This window comes from Anthonomus grandis, chromosome 2, assembly GCF_022605725.1.
Source record: "Anthonomus grandis grandis chromosome 2, icAntGran1.3, whole genome shotgun sequence".
In the NCBI taxonomy this organism is placed as follows: Eukaryota; Metazoa; Arthropoda; class Insecta; order Coleoptera; family Curculionidae; genus Anthonomus; species Anthonomus grandis.
The window spans coordinates 20,425,820-20,442,466 of NC_065547.1; the positions used below are offsets into that span (position 1 = coordinate 20,425,820).

General features: G+C 30.7%; 1 protein-coding gene across 5 annotated transcripts in view; it reads left to right on the forward strand.

Annotated features, from left to right (window-relative positions):
* The window catches only part of LOC126748961 (uncharacterized protein DDB_G0283357), an 89,871-nt gene that overhangs the window by 20,760 nt on the left and 52,464 nt on the right, over positions 1-16,647 (forward strand). For all 5 annotated transcript variants that reach the window (XM_050458520.1, XM_050458552.1, XM_050458538.1 and 2 more), the window contains exons 5-6: positions 2,244-2,385; positions 2,717-2,893. In XM_050458520.1, coding sequence (XP_050314477.1) covers positions 2,244-2,385; positions 2,717-2,893 — 319 coding nt within the window. The remainder of the gene's footprint in view (positions 1-2,243; positions 2,386-2,716; positions 2,894-16,647) is intronic.

The following is a 16,647-nucleotide window of genomic DNA, read 5'->3' on the forward strand; positions in this document are numbered from 1 at the left end:
CGTATGATTAAAAAATGAGCAGTTGTACTCTACTACCATGTCGGTGGTGCTCAGTTGCACCACTGTCGTAATAAACAAAGTAATAAAAAGGCAGTAGAAGTGTGAAAGAAATTTGAGTTTATAGTCTTCAGCCATATAGTTTATAATCAAGAACACATTTTAGTTGATATATGTTTTAGATATGACTATTTATCTGACCAATTTGGTCAATAGAAGCCCTAAAAACGTGAATTTGTTTATGCGACTCTGGTTTGTTAAATTTTTAGAGCATAATCGAAAAATAAAAGTAGTCAATATACATGTTAGAGCGTCCAAGTTTTTTTTTGTTAAGCGCAACAACGTCGTAAAGTCAGTCTTTTCGTCGGCAAAGAGTATGGCGGACGTTGAGATCTCGCTCCACATAATATCGGGCCATTTTAGTTGAGTAAATAAGTGTTTACAGTCCACTAAGTCTTGATTATAAAACAAGATTTTTATAAAAATTGATATTCTGGTATATGAGTATGGTCTTTGCACAGTGCTTTTAAATCTTCATACTGCTTTTTAGATATTGGGATTTTTTCTCTGTAAGCTTTTGAAGGTTATAAAATAATTGAAGAACTTTTTGCTCACCTTAAGTTAAAGGGAATTTCCTTATACTGATTGCCATATCTGCATTTAACCAACATTGAATTCGTAAAATCTTTGCTAAAGAATAAACATTTAGCATTAGTTTAATTTATTTAACTTTCCTTTGGAACGTTTTTTAGATTGAAGTCAACCTAGTGGGTCAGTGTACTCTTCACGAAGTGATCGTTTGGTTTTTCGAATGGTCTTTTTTCAACTATTACCATCATTGTGTTCTTCTTCATTTCGTTTCCTTCAGTGTGCCCACCGTTAGGTTGAAAGTCTGTATTATTCCTAGTCATCTATATCTTCTGCTTCTTCAGTCTATATATCATGAATTTTAACGTTTAGATCCTTAATAGGGTTATCTTAGCCCTCTGCAGAGTCTAATATAATAATATTTGGTCCTTGACTTCTTATCTAAGGACTAATTAAGATAAATAATTTCCCGACGTATTTGGACAAATCGAGTCAAAATCAGTTATTCTAATATCTAACTATTTAAGAATTAATAACCTATTTAAGATCAATATTTTGAAATAATAATCTATCAGGTTTTGAAAATGTTCACACAGTATTTTAATAAGTCAGCTAACTAAATTCAAAGACGCTCAAGAATATGTTTGAATAGTATTTTGTGCTAAGATGCTGCGCAGAAAGAAACGGAATTATTTTCTATTTATTAAAATATTATAACTGCAGATGTGTTATAGAAAAAATACAGATTTTTGTGACACACAAAACTCACACGAATTCTGCGAAAGACCATTTTACGGTAGTTCACGTGGAGGGATTTCCTCCACGTGCGGTTAATGCTCAAATAGAGGCTTTCTTAGAGAAGCATCCAATCCGTCAATGCGCCCAAATAATATGGCACCAAGATGGAGCTCCACCATACAATGCAATATCTGTTTGAATTGAAAGGTATGAAATAAGAATATCTAGGTGAGGAACCATAAACTGGACACCAACTAGTCCAAAACCTACACCTTTGGATTCATTTCTGTTGTAGTTTTTAAAAGACAAATGATATTCACAAAGAAGTAACAAATAAAAAAAAATAACTTAGGACTAGAATTTTAAATTCTATAAACCAGCTTAAACAGAAAAATTCAAACTATTAGTAATGCAATCTATAAGTTAGAAAGGGACTTTCACAGTTGTATTGATGAAAATGGTGGATATATTAAGTACTTTTGAAATTTTACTATTTTGGTCGTATATAGTTAGGAGTTCATATGTTATAAAGAAAATAAATTGCATTCTAATTATTGAATTAATTTATATGTATTTTCATATCAAAAGTGATATCTGTTGAAAATGGTTTTTAAACCTACTCTACTATACCTTTCTATTGTTAAAACACAAACAAATAATGTTAATAATGTATATATTTTTGAAATAAGAAGGTAAAGACCTATCATTTAACAAATAAAATACATGGTGTTCCATTTAAAAAAAAAATTTCATTCTTTAAATTCTTGCAGCTAAGAGAAAGTTCATTGTTTACATGTGGCTTTTTGGTTTTGAAGATGTGTGTTGATGGAAAATGCTTTTGCAAATAAAATTTACAAAATAAATGTTGATAATTTGTTTTAAAAGCATTTAATAATTAATTCAAGTGTTTAAATTTACAGGTGTTCGTCGTAGGTCTTCCACCTAGGCTAGCGGATCAAGAAGTTCTAAAACGGCATGAGTATTTCGGGAAGTTTGGAAAGATTCATAAAGTGGTGATAAATCAGTCTACATCATACGCGGGTTCGCAAGGTCCCAGTGCAAGTAAGTGAATAGTTTCCAACATATAGCATTTAGGCTCCCTTCCAATTGCAACATTATTTAGGTAAATTTTTAATCACAAAAATACACCACAATGCTTATAAAAGAAATCGCGTTTACTTTTTTATTAGGCTTGTATCTGTCAAAGTATATTGTTATCTCTCCGAAATCCATTTCAATAAGGGTTGAGAAATAATCTTTTAGTTGCCCAATAGCCGTTTAAAATAGTTGTAAGACAATTTGAAGTGACTAAATTATTAAAAAATTGGTAGATTAACTTTATATTTACAAAATATGCACTATAATATTTTTGATATACTATTCAACATTTTAGGTGCCTATGTGACTTATCTAAAAAGCGACGATGCTCTGCGAGCTATTCAAGCTGTCAATAATGTCACAATAGACAACAGAGTGATAAAATCGAGTCTTGGTACCACAAAGTACTGTTCCCATTTTATGAAAAACCAGGGATGCCCAAAGCCAGACTGCATGTATTTACACGAATATGGTGAGTTCAAATATTGGGGTGCTAATCTAACTAACCGAGCAGCACATATATGCTTGAAGTGATATTATAGCACGCTATAAAACATTATATTTTGTCATCGTTCCGTAAATAAGATAACAACGTAGTCTCTACCAATAACGTACAACACGAAATTTAAAGAAAAACAATCCCCTGCTCCCCTGGTCTCAAGGGCTCCCACGATGGTCCGGATTCACATCCAACTCATTCTGTTTTCGTGCCGTACATCGCGTATCGTTATGAGTGAGTTCAAATTTGTTTTTCCCCTGTTTTCACAATGAGTTTCTTTTTTATGTGTAACTATAGTTAGGGTAAGTAATATTAAGGAATCAAAAGACACGTTATCATAGAATATTATATAATTTTAATTTTAACATATAATATAATATTAATCTTAAAATTAAAAAATACAAAAAAATTTATGAAAAATTGCAATTGAGTATTGAAGGGCTGTGTTCCTTTTCTCGATTTCGCACATGGTCTATTTCAAGGTCGACACAGGTCGACGAAATATTGTTTTAACGAGGGATGATGACGATGTGGCCTTTATGCGGCCAATGTTGCCGATGTGCAACCGGCGTTGCCGTCAATGGCACATAAACTTATTTATTTGTTGATTCTTAATTATGATATTGATGACTTGTATTGTAATATATTTGATATTGTAAGATATTATAACATATTTTACATAGAAATAATATTTTCAATTCTCTTAATATTTAGTTAAAAACAAAAAGAATAGTTCTCTTAAGTCAAAGTAATATACTTAAGAACGATGAAAGCAACATATTGAACAGTTGTGAATTATTATGGTATAATTTACATTTGTTGTTTTGTTAAAATATTATGGTTAATGATTTAAAAAATTATTGATAATAAGTTTTTAAAATATTGCAGAAATAAGTTACAATAGATTATTTTTGTTGGATAAGAAGTCAATTAAAATCCAAGCTCTTCAAAACTTTCTTTTCTTTATTGCCAATGTTTTCTCCTACATTACGCCTTCTTCAGGGCGCTTAGCTTACAGGTTTTTAAGTATAGTCAAGTATTGAAGTGCTTCTAATATCCTGGAGAAATCCCATCCTATATAGTTCTTTTGTCAATGTGATCCAGAAATATTTTTCAAAGGTTTAATTGAAAATGTGATATTCAAATTGTGTATACTATTATGGTATACTTTACCAAAATTTTCGTGGATTTTCTAAAATATTATAGCATATTTTACATAGATTAATATTATAATAATAATTTTCATTTTCTAATTTAATTGCTTAGGAAACTATTGTTTCAAAATATTAGGACATATTTTAGATAAGAATAATAAGAAGGGCATATCAAAATGTTATAAAATACAAATTTTTCTAAAATATGCTATATTTTAGATCTACAACCCTTAAATGCCCCATGAAGCACACAATGCTCTCCTTAATATCATTCATGAAGATAATTTATAATTATTTTTTTAAATTTTATGTGATAATAAATGTTATTATTGTTCTACTGCAAATGGCATAATAATACTATAAAATATTAAGATATATTTGACATAAGAAAAATAATGGCATACTAAATTTTGTAATTTATGATGGTATATTTTACAAGATTTGTTGGTGGCTCTCTATGGAATATTTTAGATCCACAACACCTAAGATCATTTATAAAAATGATAGATAATGATCTTTTTTAAAAATTTGACGAGATTATAGACGTTATAGTCCGTTTTTTGCAAAAAAGAATGATATAAAATATTATGATATCTTTCACATAAGAAAATGAAGAGTGGCATATTAAATTTTGTAATTCATTATGGTATATTTTACCAGATTTGTTGTTGGTTTTCTAAAATTTTATGGCATATATCATTTATGCAAGTGTTTGATAAGGCCCTCTTCTTAAATTTTCTATGGGATAACTAATATTAAATCGTTCTGTTGCCAATGATGGATTAATTCTGTAAAATATTATAGTATATTTTACATATAAAAAGCAAGAATGGCATATTAAATTTTGTAATATATGATGATATATTTTACAAGATTTGTTGTTGGCTCTCTAGAATATTATGGCATATTTTAGATACACAATCAATACATGCCCCTCCTTATTATATATCATTTATGCAAATGATCGATAAGGATCTTGAAATTTTGCGAATTATTATGGTATAATTTTGCAAAATTTGTTATCGGTTTTTTGATATGTTATGGCATATTTCAGATCCACAACCACCAAATGCTAACCCTAAATATTTGAAAAGGTCAGGCCTAGTTGAAAACTTGGTCAGCTTAATTATATTCAAATAAGAATTCTGATGAGAAAGATAGCAATGCAAAGACAAAGGCAGCAAAAATATTGTGTATATATTTTAAAAAACTTGTTCATTTTTAAAAATATGCCTTTTTTACTTACTGAATAATGTCTTCTTAGAATTCATAGGTTAATACATACATATTATCCCTCCCTTTCTGCGGAGAGCTTATTGTAAAATATAATTAGAAATTTTAAAAGTTTTTCAGCTTGCTTTAATATTATTAGAGGTTTTATATCCACGAGCATCTATAAAAGGGCCCTCCTTACTCAAAAAGATTTATAATGATCTTTTCATAGATTCTTATTGGATAATAAATATTTTATCCTTTATATGATGCTGAAATTTGCACTTTAGCGCAAACAATACATACAGAACTAGTAGGTATAGTTCTGGTTTTGAGTCCACCTTCTGTATCTTGTTAAATAGGCCTTGAAATAAATTCAGAGGTTGCCTCAATCCTCAATAAGCAAGTGGCTCAAAAATACTCAAAAATACTCAAATTTCCAGGCATTACAAACCCAGATTGGAGCCGTCCTCTCTGCTCTGTATCATTTAACAATAACTCTGATTTCATGAGAAAAAAAGGGGGAGAGACAATCTTATGTGGAATTATTGAGTAATGTTAGCAGCCTGCTTTTGGACTTTCATCATATATACGCCGTTATACATATATAAATATTAATATTGGATCTCCAAAAAAATTGAAAGAGACTCTAGCAAATGTGTGTGCAGATAAATGGTTGTTCTGAAACATCCTTGAAGAGTGACAGAAGATATTATAAGATGTCTGGTTTGGTTTTTAATGCATGCTTAACCCACATATTGTATTCAGCAAAATGTAATTCCTTCTTAGTCGCTCCAGCAGAGGTCCTGCTAAATTGTCGGTCTGCTAAGTTGTCGACATGATTGGCAATGTTCCAAAATCATACAATATGTTCCAATAGTTCATCTACATTCTTTTATGCCAATATAAAAAGAGGCTCAAGAAATTCTTCACTTCTTAAAAAAAACTCAAATTCTAAAGTCTGTTTAAGGATTAAATATTGTCAAACACATAATTTATAAGTGAAAAAAGTTCAAAAAAAGCATCTTTTAGTTTAAAATGTTTTTTACCAATCTTCTCACTAAAGTTGTATTTTCTTGCGCATTAATAAAACCACGGCCATTGGATCTCTAATTGGAATGAGAGATATGTAGTATAACAGAATTATGATTCCTTTGTTATGAAGTTTGACAGTGACCTGCAAATAAAAATGTATATATTTGTTGCTGGTCAAAGAGCTTTATTCAGCAAGGCCTTGAGTAAAAGACGTGCCCCTGGAAACGACCGGTTACAACATTTACTATCAATCCGTATAATTCTGTTTTAAAGCTGTGGAATCAGTTTCGCTGTTCAATGCAAAAAAGCTTTTCTGCATCATCTTCAACCAAATTAGAGTTTCTGCACCAATAATAAAATAGATTATTAGATTATTAGGTTTATTGTGGGTGGGGCATCTTAATTGGGTCCCTTCACTGCTACCTTAGGTCTATAGTGGCTCACTCCTTAAGAGTTCAATAATTTGACTGTGAGATCTTCAAAGAGATTAAGAAAAAATTTCTTATTCCCAAGAATAGAATAACTGATCATCATATGATTTTCTTAATTTCTATCGGTCAATTATAGCTCAGATTTGTAAGCCTTTATTAGCAGCATAGGAACTATTTAAAGTTGCTAAAGGTTTAGTTGTTAGGGCTCTTTTGCGAAAACTAAAAATTAAATTATGATTTATTAATAAATTAAAGAATTAAGAATTCTTGGGAGGGATCATGTGATCAGGTTGAATTATTTGCAAACATTGGTTATAGTAGTATATTAGAGCAGATTTCTTATAAATCCGCAATGTTATTAGCTTTTGCCTCTGCTCAGAGGAATCTAGGTTTTTCCCTTTTAAGATTAAAGCCCTGGAAAGTTTAAAATAATTATTCAAAGTCGTGAAACTTTTGGTCCAAGTTAAATACGGCTAAATCTTTGCTCGCCATTTAAAAAAGAATATGAGAATATAGAAACTACAAAATCTGTATGAAATTCTCTATATACAACACAAACAATTTTAAGTTGGATCCTTAGGTTCGATGATTAGGTAATTGTTTAATATTTTCTTCATGAAATAATTCTTATATAGATGTTTATATATGACACAAACGTGAAATTAATGTTTTGTATTTTAATATCTTTGTTTTAAAGGTTTTTATTTTTCATTCTACAGTTGCACAATAATCTACATTCTTTAAACATCTACGGAATGAGGACGAAATATAATTACTAAATCAAACGAACTTATCTGTAATGAAGTTCGATTGATTTAGTAATTATTGAAGTCCTCGTGAAGTAAATAAGTCCCTCCCACCCTGACTTATATCCCCCATGCTTAATTGCGTCAACTGCAGTTCATTCAAGTCTTGAAATAACTGAGACTTGAAATGACCAGAGAATAAGTTGGATGTGTATTCGGACCATCGTGGGAGCCCTTGAGACCAGGGGAGCGAGGATTGTTTTTCTTTAAATTTCGTGGTGTATGGTTTGAGTAGAGAGACTACGTTGTTATCTTATTTACTTTACGAGGACTTCATATAATTACAGTCGAACTTCATTACAGGTAAGTTCGTTTGATTTAGTAATTATAAAAAAAAACTTTTTTGTAGTTAAACTTGATCTTATAAACTTTCTGTATATTGTGTATAAGCTCAAAAAGAGCCCATACTTACTATACTAATACTAATACTAAACTACTTTTATTGGTTTTATATAAGATTATATTATCGATTCCCGTCTATAATAAAGCATTGATAGAATGATTTTAATAATGCTTTATTAGAAACAATAAAATTTCGCTAATATAACTAAATTATGACATAATTATCCTATTTAAAAAGGGTTTGTTAATGTTATATTATTAACTTATAAGACTCTATACAGAGTGTCCCACAATCGACATCACAGGCTGTAACTTTTTTATTTTTAAATGTAAAAATTTAAAAAAAAATATTTTTTATAGTTATGGAACCACTACCCAAAATTACTTAAAAAATCTACCCCCTAAAAACCACCCCAACTATTTTTTCAAATGGCACCACCATTATTTATTATAATGTTTGGAATTCTTGTGAAATTATTAATTTACTTTCTTTAAAAAATCGTGTGAAAAAATCTAACATCGAAGACGTTCTCGATAAACCATTTCTGCTTCACGATCATTTTTTCTACGCTCTCCGTAAATAAGATGCATATCCACATATTCATTTGGAGTAAAAAGTTGCGGCATTATGCAAGACAATAGCGGAAACTATGGAATTTTTTTATAGCATTTAAAAATACCTTATACCTAAATATTTTATGCTGAAGACCAAGTTAAATTCTTTGTTTACACATTTAAAAATACGCTATACCGCTGATAATTTTTAACTAAAGTCAATAGTGTTTGGAGCGTTATTGGCAAATACTCTTGCTCTTTTTAACTTGTTTGAATGATGTATATAAAATACTAATAACTTATTTTAATAAAGACTTAACTAAAATTTTCTAAGGTTTTTAACAAAGGCGTGAGTGAACTAATACGAAAATCACTAAAAGATATTCTGTGTCTTACGTTTTGACACGATTTTTTTATGAAATTGAATAATTTTACAAGCATTCCAAACATTAAAAGAAATAATGGTGATGCCATTTGAAAAAAAAGTTTAGGTGGTTTTTGGGGGAACAATTCGGGGGAATTTTTTTAAAGTAATTTTGGGTAGTGGTCGTATAACTATTACAAATACATTACCTTAAAAAAATGTATATTTAAAAATAAAAAAAATTACAGCTTGTGAAGTTGATTGTGGGACACCCTGTATAAATACATCAATTTATATTCGGCTGAAAATATTTTACAACACTCATAGAGGTTAATAAAATCAACAAAACTTATACCTTTTATAAAAAAAACACCTATCCTGTTGGTTAAGCTGATCATACCTATAATGTTTATTATACAGGGAAACTTTATTTTAGAATTCCCCAGGCAAATGTTTTCTTGAGGAACGAATTTTACTGTGCAATAGAGGTGCATATTTGAATCTCATTTTTGATGCCCCTTTGGATTATTAATGATATTGGGTGAGCAAAAAGGATTTCCTAAAATTAAGATTTAAAAAATAGCCTTTTTGCTTTGGACTTTGCACTACATGTTTTATACTATATAGTGCTTTCATTTCAAAACAAACCACCCTTAATAACTTCTTAAAAAAATCACGTAAGTCTAGATATACAGGGAGACGTTTAATTTTATATTTGGCAAAGTTCTGTCAGTCAATTGCTCACCTCCAACTAATCTCATTTGATATGTCAAATGGAAACCCCCATCGCGTGACACATCATTGTAAGCATAATGAATATTTTATCGTCGTCATACTTTGTTATGCCAAATGGCCATCCTATAGTGTGATACATCATTTTAAAGGGCATACATTCTGCCACCCGGTGTATAAAAAATGTAAGTTTATAGACTTAAAAACAATAAGAGTACACACAGTAATAGACAAAAGGTATTTAATAAATAAACAATTTAATCAGTCCACAGAATCTATTTTATCAAGCTTAAAAGGTGCTCCGTTATTTGCGCAACAATAATAAAGTCTGTTTTGAAATTTCTCATGAACATTGGCAAGTGTTTATCCGCTAATATATCTTATACATTCGCGTGTAATTCGATCCTTTAAATAATTAATATCTTCAGGTGGGATTTTATAATCTTTCCTTTTTAAATGCCCCTAAAAAAATCTAGTGATTAGTGACCGTACCCGCCATTCAACTGAACAAGATCCACTCTCGAACTGTCTAAGCTTAGTGGAAAGGAGCTCCATCTTGTTGGAAATACAAATTATTTTCGTTTAGTATCCCAACACCATTTTCATCCACTTGGTGTCCCAAAGATTGGACGATTGACGGATATACTGTATTTTCGAGGAGGTCGAAATAAATTTGTCCAGTTAAATTTTCTTCCAAAAAAAATGGGCCGATGATTTCGTTAACATAAACCTGCCATACATAATTTTTGTATGATCCTCTTGAAAAAGGTATGGAATTTTTATCGTCGTCAATTCGCTGGCACATCAGTTCACAAAATTGAATTTTCCTATCAAAATCGTCTTCTCCTAGTTGTTAAAGGATTTGAATTCTTTAGAAAAACTTTTTTTCATTTTGGGAACCTTTTGAATAATTAGTTAACTCTGTGACTTTGGGGATGGATACTGTTGGATGCATTGCGAATTGTCCTAGTACCTCAAATTAGCATGTTTCATTAATAACCCTTTATTCAGTACACATTTTATTGCAAACAGATCCCGTTTTTCCAACTTCCTTACCAATTCGAGTATATATTTATGGCCTACGTTCTTGTCTGGATGTCTGTCACTAAATGCCCTTGCGGTTCAACGAGCGCACCCATCTTTAACGCCATAAAGGAAAATAATTTGTATTCTTTCGGCTAGCGTCTACACCATTTTAAGTCATTCGTACATAAGTTTTTAACTAAACGTCAGAATAATAATTTGAACAATAATAATCAACTGGTTTCTAAACGTTTTAAAAATGCTAGTTACTGTGTTATTTTTGTACCTATTAGGTACTGCAAAAAACACTAGTAAATTAAGTACGCGAAATATTATACTGAAAAAAATTTTGGGAAGAATTTCAAAATAGCATTACTTATTTTATCGCAAATAATAGATTCATATTTAAAAAAAAAAATCGCTTCAACTTTTTATTACTTTGAACTGTTTATTACCATACATTTTTACATATTAAGTATAAAAATCACATCAATTTTTTTTTGGGGAAGTAAGATGGAAAATTCATAAGAAAAATGTCTTTTATTACCACACATTTTTGGTTACTATTCGCTTATACGTCAATCGATTTTGTTTTTTTCGATTGGGGTAGATAGTAAAGTGTATGCCCTTTAAAATACATTTCTAAACGTCATCCCAGGTGTGTGCACGTGAATTGTGAGTTTAACAAGCTGTCTCTTAAAACTGACTGGACTGTTTTATGTGTAAATCGAATAAGTTGCTGTTAATACTTGCGGGTAAACAGTTTCTTGACCACTCTCCCTGTAGGTGTATAAAATTGTTATTTTAAGTAAACCTAAATATAAAATTGACTGCAAGCACAGTTCTACAGTAGCGAATTTGTTTACATGTGTTGGGACTATATTCCCGACAATTGTGCAAAATGGAAGATCTAACAAATAAGCAGCTATTAGCTTTACTAATCCAAAATATGCAGTCTATAAGAGCTGAAATAATACAAGACCTTGGCACCAAACTAAACGAAAAGATGCAAGCTGTTAAAAAACGTGAAAAGGAGAATAAAGCACTCAGAGACAGAGAGTTCAGCAATTAGAATATCAGACTCGTTCTAAAAACCTTGTCCTGTTTATGAAGATCTTAATGCTATATTATCGGAATTTGCACAGACTATGCTACATATTAATATTATATCCCATGACATTGATGAGGCCTTTCGGATTCGAAGATCTGAAAATAGTAATAGAGTAAGATCAATATTAATTAAGTTTGTAACGAACTCTGCCGTTCGTTTCCTGTTAAAAGCGGCGTAAAAACTAAAAAATACTATGCGGGTATGCGATCTCAGAAGACCTACCTAAAGAGTTACTTAAAGAAAAAGCTCCTATTTTATAAAAAGTCTGCCAAAAACCAAGGGTACGCCGTTAAGTTGACGTTAAACAGGACTGTCTAATAATTCATAATAAAACATGGCGCCTGGAAGATCTGCAAAAGCTTGTTCCACAAAATCCTAAACTATCTGAATCAAGCCCTGACCGACCATTGGAACAACGTTCATCGAAGGGAAAAACGTCAGTTCCTGAGACGAAAACTACAAACACAAGATACAACTTTCGTTCAAAAAACTAAAACAACCCAACATGTTCGAGAATAACAGTCCATCACGCTATTATCAAAATGTGCGCGGCTTAAATTCCAAAATCAATACATTCTTTTCTTCAATAAGCGATTGCGAGTACGACATTGTCGCATTAACAGAAACATGGCTAAAATTACTTCACCCCCTTTCACCCATTTCCCCTCAGGGTCATCCCCTTAAACATTTTAAATGGCAAGGGGTATCGAGTAATAGCTTGTTTAAAAGTCTTTTATTTTGACGTTTGATTTTTTTAAATAGGTCGATTCGTTTTCGAGAAAATTAGAAAAATCTTTGTTTATCTTAATTTGTTCAGATAGGAAACAAAAACATGAAAATATCAGTTTTTATTTCAATAAGTGTTCAAAATGTTGCCCGTTTTTGGCCAAACAATGATGTAGACGATGTTCAAATTCCTGAGGGACATTTTCAAAAACATGTTGTGGGATATCGAGGCAGCTGTCGATGATGCGTTGACGAAGTTCATCCAAACTTTCAGGTTGGGGAGTAAACACAATAGATTTCAAATAACCCCGTAGAAAAAAGTCTAGCCATTGCCGAACGGGAAGAACATAGTGAGGAGGAGCGCCGTCTTGCTGGAAATATATTTCAGACGACGAGTTTCCAGATAAATGGATAGGGCGAAGGGGGCCTATAGAATGGCCTGCTAGATCTCCTGATATAACGCCGTTAGTCAGTCAACATGAATTACCAATTCTCGGTTATTGAGATTTAGTATACAAATATATTCTTTTTTAGGGTTGATAATTTGTGGTTGCTTATTTTTATCTAAGTTTGGGATTATTACTATAAATTATTGAAATATAGTTTATACTGTGATGTTGCGGAGAATATATTGGTTTATGTATGTTTTTTACTATATCTTAAAAATTATTGAAACATTATTGAAACCTTTAGCTCTGTAAATGGTTTATACTGCTGGGCTGTACTGCTAAAAATAAATAAATAAAATCAAATAAATAAATAAAATGGATCACTCTAAGGGTAGCCTAGAAGTTAAGTTCAGTAGGAGCATCTCCTAGACAAAATAGTTTACTATGATATTTGGTGAAGAAACTCTGTTGTAATACGTTTATTTTTCACGGCCGTCTGTTGATTCCTCGAATTTCTTATTTTTGGACGGTTTACTAGGACGTACACATCATATCTAGTTTATTTGATTAAAAGAAACACGAACAGCCTTTATTTATTCTAGCTTCACATCAAGCTCTTGGAAAAAACACAGTAGGCGAAGTGAATATTCGCCAATTGTGATACACTTGAGACTAGCATTAAAGTTGCGGTACCTAAAATAAAGAGGTTTTATATTTCAGAAAATACATACATTTAATTCATTACGGTTCCGCTACCTATCCTTTCGAGTAGCTGCTGCGGCCAATGGTGAGAGGCAGGAAGAAATTATTTTACGGCGGCCGGTATAGTAGAGACATTCTTAAAACGATAAACGTTATATTCTAGGGCTGATTTACGGTTTTTGGCTTTCCGACAGCGCAGCGGCAGTGTATGAGATAGGTAGTGATGCAAAAATCCACACGCTGGTAGTGGTCTAAGTTGGTTTGAAGAGATGTCAAATATGGATCGTTGTTATAGAAAAGGAACAAAAACACGACTTAGGTTGAACGCAAAAAGAAAACGTTTAAAAAAGAGAATATACTTACGTTATAGTATACGATTTTTTTAAATTTGAACAATGCCATTGATAAGGGATCGGTACGCGCATCGAATGGCAGCTTAATATTTTAGTAAGGCACTTCCACGTGTTTATATACAGGGTGATTAATGACCGAATTTTTAGATGTAAATGGACATTGAATTTTTCTGAAAATTAGGTTTTTATCGTGGTTTATCAAACCACGCTTTATGATCTAAAATATTTTTAGATGTGCGACGTTTCCGCTTCTCTCAAAACGTTAGCAACTTTGACTTTTTAAATGGAATGCTCTGTATATCACTTTCTTTACTAGTTTTTTTTAAATCATGGCCTTGTATCTGTAGCCGTTAAAGAATAACTTGATTTTTGTTTAATAAAAACCTAGGCGAACTAAATGCTCACATCATCGATCATCTCTATATACAGAGCAAAATACATAAAAAGAGAAAAGAAAATATAGCACAGCGAGTTATTACCTGTTTTGAAGAGATAGATGAAAGCGAAATTAGAAGAGTGACGAATTGACCACCAGAGTGACGAGTGACCACCAGAAAACGTTTTTATAAATGTCTAGAGAATAATGGTAGTCATTTCGAAAATATCCTGTAATAATAATTTTTTTGGTACTTTTACGTATAACGAAGTACTTTGTAGTATAAATAAGCATTTTTTATCCAGTTTTTGGTTGTAAATGTAGATAAAATATGTTAAATTTTCTACATGTTCTTGCTATTCTTTGAGCAAATTATGCATAAATAGTCGCACCAAAACTTCATTTGAGTAGTAATAATATTCATTTTTTGAAAATTAAGTTTACTATAAAACATCATAATAATATTATAACTAAAATTTTCACCGTATCTCACATTTATACCTATTAATAAGAGAATAGATTTAAAATATAAATAATCTGATTTTGTAGTTTTTATTCTTTAAATACTAGCGGTCAAGAATTTGGGCAGGAAATCTTCAGTTTTTTTTTCAGGAGGATCGCCTACGCCGCTCTCTTTTAATCCTTCAGTTCATATTACCATTTACTTACTTGCACTTCCCATATTAAAAATCTACGCACCGCCACTGGATGATACTCCTAAAAATAGTAAAAAAAGTTCCTGTAAGTATATACAGGGTATTTCACCGCCAAGCGGGACATAGGTAATTTTTAATAGGGTCAAATATTGGCTCTCCTAATTATTATAGAGAAATATTGTATTAACAAATAATATTATAATTTAAAAAGCACCAAAATCTGCAACCAACAAAATAACTTTAATTATTTTTGGTTTGTTCGTTTAGCAGTAACAGCCAAAAATCTTTACGAAAATTTGTTTTTTTTATTGCCTCGTATTCACAGATATACCAGCCAAAATTTATTACCTTGACAGGTGATTAACATCAAATAATTTGGAAGAGGGAAGTGACTGTGTTGCTCGAAGAATAATACAAAATAATCAAACCAGATGTATTTAAAGCAATTTATTTTTAAAAGCTTAGCAGAGCGCTTGGGCGTATGAGCCTTCATCAGTGCTAACTGAAAATGAGTTGGGTGTTATATGCGTAAAAAAAACATTAAAGCTAAAGGTGCATAAATGGAATGTACTACTTGTCAGTTAAGCCCAGAAGTTTTCCATGGTGGGAACACATTTGATAGTATCAAAGTTATTCTAAGGAACGATAGTGCATTTAAAAACACTTAAGATTATACAGAACACTAAACAGGACGAACAGTATTTAAAAAGGGGGACATGTTAGTAGTGTCCTTCGTGTTTTGTTTACATTTTATTGTAGTTCTTAGATGGCGGGAAATACTATTTTAAAATATGTTAACCTATAGTCTATAGCTTCCTTTTTCCAATTTTCTAATTAAAAAGTTTGCTTTTATATCGTTAAATAGATAACAATTTCCTTACCCGACCAAAAATTTACTGATCGGTTGCTAACTGGTTAATCAACATTCAAACTTTTGAAAGCTTTTGCGTTTAAAAAGTAATATTTTCAATTATGTGATAAGTAAGATATTCCTCCTTTCTTGTTTACTTTTAAGACTTTCCTATTTTTTTACTAAAAATAATAGCCATTTTTAAAACAATAATGCTTTATATGTATTTACTTAAAAAAAAAAAACATATTCTATTCTAGCAGGTATCCTAAATAAAAGGTTAGCGTTTAAAAAGGTCTTTAACCTCTTTAAATAACAATGTTGTGGATAAAAAAACACATTTATTTTACAAAATTTTTATAAATATTGTATAAATATCATTTTAGAGAGTGCATTAAAATTTTTTTTATAAAGATAATCCTTCAAAAGTTACTGAGAGTGATTTGTTTTATTAGCAATTCTTCGTTCACCTAATATAACTTACTACAAAACATTTATAAAATGATTTTATGTCTTTTCTATAGATAGCTTAACACAATATAGTAATACAACAACAATCTTATTGTTCTATAAATGACTTATACCAACTTACTTATGGCACTATAAAAATATTTCATTTAACTGTCACACAGTTATCTATAAAACATTGTTATAAAACATGGTTCTTTATAAGATTCAATTATTTTAATTAAAGCCGTTAAGTAATATCTTATGGTTCAATATGCCCTTAGTATAACTAATATAAAATAATTTTGTTTAGTAGTAGATTGTCTGTGCTGCTTGGCGACTTCATTCAGGGTTTCAAAAATAAAAAAAATACACATTTTGACAGCTTTTATTATATTTAAATCAAAAGAAAAAATCTTAAACATGGATTTATAAAAGAAGTTAATTATCTTCTTATTAAACA